This window comes from Salvelinus fontinalis, chromosome 36 (assembly GCF_029448725.1).
Source record: "Salvelinus fontinalis isolate EN_2023a chromosome 36, ASM2944872v1, whole genome shotgun sequence".
NCBI classification, from domain to species: Eukaryota; Metazoa; Chordata; class Actinopteri; order Salmoniformes; family Salmonidae; genus Salvelinus; species Salvelinus fontinalis.
In genome coordinates this window covers 31709421-31720017 of record NC_074700.1, presented here as the reverse complement: position 1 = coordinate 31720017, position 10597 = coordinate 31709421, and the positions used below count along the sequence as shown (strand labels likewise).

Sequence of the window (10597 nt, the reverse complement as noted above, 5' to 3'; positions counted from 1 at the left end):
GTCAGAGAGAGAGAAGAGAGAGAGGGCTGCTCCTGCCACACCCTCAACCCACAGTGTAGAACAGTCCACAGAGTAGAACAGTCCACAGTGTAGAACAGTCCACAGTGTAGAACAGTCCACAGTGTAGAACAGTCCACAGTGTAGAACAGTCCACAGTGTAGAACAGTCCACAGTGTAGAACAGTCCACAGAGTAGAACAGTCCACAGAGTAGAACAGTCCACAGTGTAGAACAGTCCACAGTGTAGAACAGTCCACAGTGTAGAACAGTCCACAGAGTAGAACAGTCCACAGAGTAGAACAGTCCACAGAGTAGAACAGTCCACAGAGTAGAACAGTCCACAGTGTAGAACAGTCCACAGTGTAGAACAGTCCACAGTGTAGAACAGTCCACAGTGTAGAACAGTCCACAGTGTAGAACAGTCCACAGAGTAGAACAGTCCACAGAGTAGAACAGTCCACAGAGTAGAAAAGTCCACAGTGTAGAACAGTCCACAGTGTAGAACAGTCCACAGTGTAGAACAGTCCACAGAGTAGAACAGTCCACAGAGTAGAACAGTCCACAGTGTAGAACAGTCCAAAGAGTAGAACAGTCCACAGTGTAGAACAGTCCACAGAGTAGAACAGTCCACAGAGTAGAACAGTCCACAGTGTAGAACAGTCCACAGAGTAGAACAGTCCACAGAGTAGAACAGTCCACAGAGTAGAACAGTCCACAGTGTAGAACAGTCCACAGTGTAGAACAGTCCACAGTGTAGAACAGTCCACAGAGTAGAACAGTCCACAGAGTAGAACAGTCCACAGAGTAGAACAGTCCACAGTGTAGAACAGTCCACAGAGTAGAACAGTCCACAGTGTAGAACAGTCCACAGAGTAGAACAGTCCACAGAGTAGAACAGTCCACAGTGTAGAACAGTCCACAGAGTAGAACAGTCCACAGAGTAGAACAGTCCACAGAGTAGAACAGTCCACAGAGTAGAACAGTCCACAGTGTAGAACAGTCCACAGTGTAGAACAGTCCACAGAGTAGAACAGTCCACAGAGTAGAACAGTCCACAGAGTAGAACAGTCCACAGTGTAGAACAGTCCACAGTGTAGAACAGTCCACAGTGTAGAACAGTCCACAGAGTAGAACAGTCCACAGAGTAGAACAGTCCACAGTGTAGAACAGTCCACAGAGTAGAACAGTCCACAGTGTAGAACAGTCCACAGAGTAGAACAGTCCACAGAGTAGAACAGTCCACAGAGTAGAACAGTCCACAGAGTAGAACAGTCCACAGTGTAGAACAGTCCACAGAGTAGAACAGTCCACAGTGTAGAACAGTCCACAGTGTAGAACAGTCCACAGTGTAGAACAGTCCACAGAGTAGAACAGTCCACAGAGTAGAACAGGCCACAGAGTAGAACAGTCCACAGTGTAGAACAGTCCACAGAGTAGAACAGTCCACAGTGTAGAACAGTCCACAGTGTAGAACAGTCCACAGTGTAGAACAGTCCACAGAGTAGAACAGTCCACAGTGTAGAACAGTCCACAGAGTAGAACAGTCCACAGTGTAGAACAGTCCACAGTGTAGAACAGTCCACAGTGTAGAACAGTCCACAGAGTAGAACAGTCCACAGTGTAGAACAGTCCACAGTGTAGAACAGTCCACAGAGTAGAACAGTCCACAGAGTAGAACAGTCCACAGTGTAGAACAGTCCACAGTGTAGAACAGTCCACAGAGTAGAACAGTCCACAGAGTAGAACAGTCCACAGTGTAGAACAGTCCACAGTGTAGAACAGTCCACAGTGTAGAACAGGCCACAGAGTAGAACAGTCCACAGTGTAGAACAGTCCACAGAGTAGAACAGTCCACAGTGTAGAATAGTCCACAGTGTAGAACAGTCCACAGAGTAGAACAGTCCACAGAGTAGAACAGTCCACAGTGTAGAACAGTCCACAGTGTAGAACAGTCCACAGAGTAGAACAGTCCACAGAGTAGAACAGTCCACAGTGTAGAACAGTCCACAGTGTAGAACAGTCCACAGAGTAGAAGAGTCCACAGTGTAGAACAGTCCACAGAGTAGAACAGTCCACAGAGTAGAACAGTCCACAGAGTAGAACAGTCCACAGTGTAGAACAGTCCACAGTGTAGAACAGTCCACAGTGTAGAACAGTCCACAGTCTCTCTCTCTCTGTCTCTGTCTCTGTCTCTGTCTCTCTCTCTGTCTCTCTCTGTCTCTCTCTGTCTCTGTCTCTGTCTCTCTCTGTCTCTCTCTCTCTCTCTCTCTCTCTCTCTGTCTCTGTCTCTGTCTCTCTCTCTCTCTCTCCTCTCTCTCTGTCTCTCCCTCTGTCTCGTCCTCCTCTCTCCCTCTCCCTCTCTCTCTCTCTCTGTCTCTGTCTCTGTCTCTGTCTCTCTCTCTCTCTCTCCTCTCTCTCTGTCTCTCCCTCTGTCTCGTCCTCCTCTCTCCCTCTCCCTCTCTCTCTCCTCTCTCTCTCCTCTCTCTGTCTCTCTCTCCTCTCTCTGTCTCTCTCTCTGTCTCTCTCAGTCTCTGTCTCTGTCTCTGTCTCTCTCTCTCTCTGTCTCTCTCTGTCTCTCTCTCTCTCTCTGTCTCTGTCTCTGTCTCTCTCTCTCTCTCTGTCTCTGTCTCTGTCTCTGTCTCTCTCTCTCTCTCTGTCTCTGTCTCTGTCTCTGTCTCTCTCTCTCTCTCTGTCTCTGTCTCTGTCTCTGTCTCTGTCTCTCTCCCTCTCTCCTCTCTCCTCTCTTCCTCCCCCCTCCCCCTCTGTGTCCCACACACACATTAACACTACAGATCCTCAGTACTACAGACGTGTTCCATACAAGCCCCACTTCTCTAATCACAACACTTATAGAGCCACAGCCTTTGTTCTCTCCTCTGACATCCACATAGAAGTAGGACCGTGGAGAGTATTATAGGCAACGGTCTGTTTCTCAGTACCTAGCATCACATTTTCATGAGTGACTTTGTATCTGTCTATCTATCCATCTATCTCTATGTGTCGTTTGTTCACATGAGACATGAGAGAGAACATACAACTGAGAAACAAGACGTCATCACTACATACAAACGCTTTCGTCCTGTTTCTGTTCTCAGAGGAGCAGCAGCAGGAGGAGCCAAGTTCACCAGAGACATAGAAGAGTCTAGAAGCCTGGTGCACAATACTACACAGAGACAGACACAGCTCTCTCTCTCTCTCTCTCTTACACTCTCTCTCTATTTTACTCTCTCTCTCTATTTTACTCTCTCTATTTTACACTCTCTCTCTATTTTACACTCTCTCTCTATTACACTCTCTATTTTACACTCTCTCTCTATTTTACACTCTCTCTCTATTTTACACTCTCTCTCTCTATTTTACTCTCTCTCTCTATTTTACACTCTCTCTCTATTTTACTCTCTCTCTCTATTTTACTCTCTCTCTCTATATTACACTCTCTCTCTATTTTACACTCTCTCTCTATTTTACTCTCTCTCTCTATTTTACTCTCTCTCTGTATTTTACACTCTCTCTCTATTTTACTCTCTCTCTATTTTACTCTCTCTCTCTATTTTATACTATCTCTCTATTTTACTCTCTCTCTCTATTTTACACTCTCTCTCTATTTTACTCTCTCTCTGTATTTTACACTCTCTCTCTATTTTACTCTCTCTCTATTTTACTCTCTCTCTCTATTTTATACTCTCTCTCTATTTTACTCTCTCTCTCTATTTTACACTCTCTCTATATTTTACTCTCTCTCTCTATTTTACTCTCCCTCTCTATTTTACTCTCTCTCTCTTACACTCTCTCTCTATTTTACTCTCTCTCTCTATTTTACTCTCTCTCTCTATTTTACACTCTCTCTCTATTTTACACTCTCTCTCTATTTTACTCTCTCTCTCTATTTTACTCTCTCTCTCTATTTTACACTCTCTCTCTATTTTACTCTCTCTCTCTATTTTACACTCTCTCTCTATTTTACTCTCTCTCTCTATTTTACTCTCTATCTCTATTTTACTCTCTCTCTCTATTTTACTCTCTCTATTTTACTCTCTCTCTCTATTTTACTCTCTCTCTCTATTTTACACTCTCTCTCTATTTTACACTCTCTCTCTCTTTTACACTCTCTTTTACACTCACTCTCTCTTTTACACTCTCTCTCTTTTACACTCTCTCTTTTACACTCACTCTCTCTTTTACACTCTCTCTTTTACACTCTCTCTTTTACACTGACTCTCTCTTTTACACTCACTCTCTCTTTTACACTCTCTTTTTACACTGTCTTTTACACTCACTCTCTCTTTTACACTCACTCTCTCTTTTACTCTCTCCCTTTTACACTCTCTCTCTTTTACACTCACTCTCTCTTTTACACTCACTCTCTATTTTACACTCGCTCTCTTTTACACTCACTCTCTCTTTTACACTCACTCTCCTTTACTCTCTCTCTCTTACACTCTCTCTTTTACACTCTCTCTTTTACACTCTCTCTCTCTTTTACACTCTCTCTTTTACACTCTCTCTCTCTTTTACACACTCTCTCTCTTACACTCTCTCTCTTTTACACTCACTCTCTCTTTTACACTCTCTCTCTTTCACACTCTCTCTTTTACACGCTCTCTTTTACACTCTCTCTTTTACACTCACTCTCTATTTTACACTCTCTCTTTTACACTCACTCTCTCTTTTACACTCTCTATTTTACACCCACTCTCTCTTTTACACTCTCTCTTTTACACTCTCTCTCTTTTGCACTCTCTCTTTTAAACTCACTCTTTTACACTCACTCTCTTTTACACTCACTCTCTCTTTTACACTCTCTCTTTTACACTCGCTCTCTCTTTTACACTCACTCTCTCTTTTACACTCTCTCTTTTACACTCTCTCTTTTACACTCTCTCTTTTACACTCTCTCTTTTACACTCACTCTCTTTTACACTCTATCTTTTACACTCTCTCTTTTACACTCACTCTCTCTTTTACACTCTCTCTCTTTTACACTCTGTTTTTTACACTCACTCTCTCTTTTAAACTCTCTCTCTTTTACACTCACTCTTTTTTACACTCTATCTTTTACACTCACTCTCTCTTTTTCACTCACTCTCTCTTTTACACTCTCTCTTTTACACTCACTCTTTTACACTCACTCTCTTTTACACTCTATCTTTTACACTGACTCTCTCTTTTACACTCACTTTCTCTTTACACTCTCTCTTTTACACACTCTCTCTTTTACACTCTCTCTTTTACAATCTCTCTTTTACTCTCTCTCTCTCTCTCTCTCTCTCTCTCTCTCTCTCTCTCTCTCTCTATCTCTCTCTCTCTCTCTCTCTCTCTCTCTCTCTATCTCCTACTACTACTACTTTCACCAATGTACACATAATATGTATGTACAATACAATATAATAGAATATAGTAGAACAGAGCCTACAACTCTCAGCCATAGTACTCCTGTCCTAGACCTCCACAGCCAATGACAGCACTACACAGAGGATGGAATATCACTATCACATCTAGAATGATCTGTTCTAGAATGATCTGTTTTAGAATGATCTGTTCTAGAATGATCTGTTCTAGAATGATCTGTTTTAGAATGATCTGTTCTAGAATGATCTGTTCTAGAAGGATCTGTTCTAGAAGGATCTGTTCTATAATGATCTGTTCTAGAATGATCTGTAGAATGATCTGTTTTAGAATGATCTAGAGATTCTAAAGATACAATGGCTGGTAGAGTGAGAAATCTGCTATCTGATACAACTAAATGACTGTGGTTAGGTCCAAAATGAAGTGTGCTATAGGGAATAGGGTATTAGAATAGGGAATAAGGTGCCATGAGCTGCGATTCTACCTGTGTTTTTCCATTAGTACTGTGTGTTATTAGCCACCTGGTGGCTGTATTGTTAAATCAGGTAGAAACCCTCACTACCCCGAGGACTTCATTCATATTATGATAATGGTAATTATGCCAAGCAGAACTTGTATTAGACGCTAATGGAAGAACCCCTCTCTCTTACCCTGACATTCCTCTTTATGATCTCACGGCTCATGAGGACACGCCCCTCCGCCAGGTTGATCTCGGCCAATGGGACGAGAGTCTCGCCAATGACCTCATCACGGGAGAACCTATCGAAGCTGAGCACCATGAAGTGGAGGGACAGCTCCTGCACACGGACCAATGGGATCCCGTAGAAACTGAAGGTCTCGTCAAACGCCGGGTCCAGAGTCTTCCTCAGGACGCGAGTCTTGACCCGGTGCTTCTTCTCCGGCAGCAGGGTCAGCTTAATGTAGGGGTCAGAGGTCAGGGACTGCTCGTCGGTCGGGGTCAGCCCGTGAGCCTCCTTGATGTGAACCACGAAGGCCTTCTTCTCTGAGTTGTATTCCAGGGAGAAGTGAAGGGTCCCGAGGCCCACGTCAGGGCCTCCGTCCTGGGGTTTGTCTTGGTCAGCGGCACCCTGGGTGGGGATTGGGGTCTGGCCGGAGAGGCTATTGGCAGTGGTAATGGTTGTGGGGGAGGGAACCCCAGGCTGGGTGAACCCTGGGTGGGGGGAGGGAATGTCCAGATCTGGGGAGCTGCGGACCTTGGCGTGGGTCTGGGGGTTGGAGTGTGGAGGTTTGGTGCTGGAGGTGAAGTTGCCGTTCAGGTCACGTTGTTTCTCCAGGTCCAGGTGAAGGGGCGTTCTGCCCCCTGCTGGACTGGAGGCCGCTTGCTGTTGTCTTTGTTGTTTAACGTTGTTGCTGTTGGCGTTGCAGTTTCCGTTCACGTCGGTCTTGCTTTCATTGGCGGTGGCAGCAAACTTCTTCTTGGCGCTAAGAATCTCGGGGTAGATGTCGACGCCTTTGAGCATGTGCACGAACTTGTAGGGTGGTGTCGTCTGTGGCTTGGTGTTTTTACGCTGGCAGCAGATCCAGGCGAAGAGGGAGACGCAGGAGACGAGGCCAAACACACTCACCACTGCAACACTCACTGGCACCTCCACTAGAGAGAGAGAGAGAGAGAGAGAGAGAGAGAGAGAGAGAGAGAGAGAGAGAGAGAGAGAGAGAGAGAGAGAGAGAGAGAGAGAGAGAGAGAGAGAGAGAGAGAGAGAGAGAGAGAGAGAGAGAGAGAGAGAGAGAGAGAGAGAGAGAGAGAGAGAGAGAGAGAGAGAGAGAGAGAGAGAGAGAGAGAGAGAGAGAGAGAGAGAGAGAGAGAGAGAGAGAGAGAGAGAGAGAGAAATAGAGAGAGAGAGAGAGACAGCGAGAGAGAGAGAGAGAGAGAGAGAGAGAGAGAGAGAGAGAGAGAGAGAGAGAGAGAGAGAGAGAGAGAGAGAGAGAGAGAGAGAGAGAGAGAGAGAGAGAGAGAAATAGAGAGAGAAAAGCGAGAGAGAGAGAGGGGGGGAGAGAGAAATAGAGAGAGAAAAGCGAGAGAGAGAGAGAGAGAGAGAGAGAGAGAGAGAGAGAGACTTTTGTTAACCTCCCCTCCCTCCTGTGGATCTATTGCCTGTGTGCGCGTGGTGTATGTTGAATATGCGTACGTTTCCTCTGTCTAACTACATCTGTGGATGAATGTATTGACGAGCTGAATCAGAAACCCACTGCTTATTACCATAACTAACAGGCTGCCTGACTGACTGACTGACGCACTGTCTGAGTCAGAGACGGCATGACAACAGCACAATCTGGGGCTGTGTCCCAAACGGCATCCTATTCCCTAGATAGTGTCCTATGGGCGCTGGTCAAAAGTAGTACAGTACACTATATATGGAATAGGGTGCCATTTGGGGTGGAGTCTGCACAATCTGGGACTCCTACATGACATGACATGACATGACATGACATAACTGAATAATCAAGGGTCATACAGTGTGAACAGAGAAATGGCCTTTTGACATAACTTGGCATGTTGATATGCTACAGAGATTTGAGACCAAATTATGAAGTAGCTTATTGATTTATTAATAGTCGATGATTATTCATTAACTATCGTTCATCTCAACGGGCCAATCAGTTGAGAGATTGGGGATTGTGTCAGAACAGAAACCGGGAAGGCAACCCCAGTGCCTCACCCCTGTCTTTCAGCTCCACACACACACACACACACACACACACACACACACACACACACACACACACACACACACACACACACACACACACACACACACACACACACACACACACACACACACACACACACACACACACACACACACGCTCTGAGAGTGTGTGACGTCAAGGCATGCAGCAGTCTTTCAGCAGGAATGTACCATATCTTGACAGCTGGGATAATGAACCCCGGACATAACGCTTTACTTCAACATATTGCTACATAGCCTACTGCGGTACAATGATACGTGATAGTTACTATTAGCTAGTAAAATACTCAAGAGGTAATCTAACTGGTGATTTTTATTCGGTTTTTGTTTCTCATGTTTTCTTGTATATCCGTAACATGATATTCTCAATACGATCTCCTGAATAACTACCGGATAAATCAATGAAACACATCAATAAGGTGTGCTCGGAGCCCACGTCACAGTGCAGCGGGTGTAGAGACAGATGGAGACACCGACTGGTGGGTTACGAGACTCCATAGCAACGTCCCCATTGGCAACCCTATTCCCTGTTGACCAGAGCTAGTTCGGTCAAACGGAGAGCACTATATAATGTCTAAGGTGCCATTGGGGAGACATAGTGAATATTACTGACCAAAAGAACAGAGGCTTTCCGAGTTTCCCCATCCACACTCAAATAAGTCACCAGCTGCCGCTAGCTACTTACCGAACTGCGTTTCTTCCGTTACCATCGGAGCCATGTTCCCGCTTGCTCGCGTGCTCTGTCCAAGGTGCTGAAACGGTCCCCGCTTCGGTTTATTCCAGCACTTGCACTCTATAAACCTACCCTACCCACCAATCCGTCCTCTAGGTATATCTCCTTGACAGCGAATAGCGACAGATTTTTTGATGATGTGACTTAAATGATTTAATCTGTTTGTTTCGGTTTAATAATTCAAGCGCAGCTGTTCTTTTCAGCGAGGCAACGGTTGGCAGGCTATTGTGTGTTCTCTTCCCAGCGCTAGTCTCACCCTATTCGTGTTGTTACTCTTTGCGCTATGAGCATCTCTGAGGATGAACCACCCCTCTCCCTCCTCTCTCTCTCCCTCGCCCCCTCCTCCCTCCTCACCCCCACCCTCCTGCTGAGTTCACAGCCGCTGACGCAGTTGTGACGGAGGCTGCTGAAATCACTGCCTCGGTGAAACAGCATAACAAGCAACAAGCTCATCAATTTCTATGACTGGCTTACTGACTGACTGTCTGGCTGGCTGACTTACTGACTGACTGACTGGCTGAGTGCCTGATTTACTGACTGGGTGGCTTACTGATTGACTGACTGACTGACTGGCTGACTGGCTGGCTGGCTGGCTGACTGACTCCCTCGCTTATACACTACATTACCAAAAGTATGTGGACACCTGCTCATCAAACATCTCGTTCCAAAATCATGTGCATTAATATGGAGTTTGTCCCTCCTTTGCTGCTATAACACACGTTCCACTAGATGTTGGAACATTGCTGCAGGGACTTGCTTCCATTCAGCCATAAGAGCATTAGTGAGGTCGGGCATTGACGTTGGGCAATTAGGCCTGGCTCTCAGTTGGCGTTCCAATGAATCCCAAAGGTGTTTGATTGGGTTGAGGTCAGGGCTCTGTGCAGGCCAGTCAAGTTCTTCCACACTGATCTCGACAAACTGTATGGACCTCGCTTTGTGCACAGGGGCATTGTCATGCTGAATCAGGGAAGGGTCATTCCCAAACTGTTGCTACAAAGTTGGGAGCACAGAATCGTCTAGAATGTCATTGTATGATGTAGCGTTACGATTTCCCTTCACTGGAACTAAGGGGCCTGAACCATGAAAAACAGCCCCAGACCATTATTCCTCCTCCACCAAACTTTACAGTTACCACTATGCATTTGGAGAGGTAGCATTCTCCTGGTATCCACTAACAAAGACTACATCTTTGCCCATATAAAGTCTGTTAGGACAGAGTATACTTTTTTTAAAATGTCTTTGGTGGGTTAAGAGATATTACTGAAAATAAATACAAAAACTTTGGGAGCCATGCTATTCTGGAGGGGTTTATTCTACCTGTAAGATTTATGGGAATATTGTTCCATTTAATTAGATCTGCTTTCATATTGTTGAGTAAAGGAATAAAGTTATGTTTACATATTTGTTGTTTGTAGTCACTCATTAAGGATCCTAAGTATTTCATATTTTTTTGTCCACTTAAAGGATTGCTGTAGCTCGTGAATTAATATTTTTCATTTCCCTATTGCCATTTTTTATTTATTTTTCACTAAAATTTTATATCCTGTGTATTCTGAAATTAATTTTAGCAAAGGGGGTGTTGAGTTTTCAATATTGGTCAGGTATATTAGGAGATCGTCTGCAAAAAGTTTAGTTTATATTCATGTTTGCTAATTCTGATACCTGTTACGTAATGGGTCCTGTCTAATTCTTTCTGCAAGTGGTTCAATTGCTAGTGAAAACAGGAAGGGGTCAAAGGGACATCCCTGTCTTGTGCCCCTTTCTAAAGCAATTTCATCATATAATGTATTATTTGTGTATATTTTTAGATT

The 10597-nt window shown here is 44.7% G+C and overlaps 1 protein-coding gene across 1 annotated transcript in view; it reads right to left on the bottom strand.

Moving 5' to 3' along the window:
- LOC129835603 (synaptotagmin-4-like) overlaps positions 1–9098 on the bottom strand; it is an 11258-nt gene extending 2160 nt beyond the window's left edge. Inside the window, exons 1-2 of the mRNA XM_055901304.1 lie at positions 8739–9098; positions 5996–6957 (exon numbers count right to left, since the gene is read on the bottom strand). Of these exons, the coding sequence (XP_055757279.1) occupies positions 5996–6957; positions 8739–8772 (996 nt within the window). The 5' untranslated portion in view covers positions 8773–9098. The remainder of the gene's footprint in view (positions 1–5995; positions 6958–8738) is intronic.
- Positions 9099–10597: the final 1499 nt, after the last annotated feature.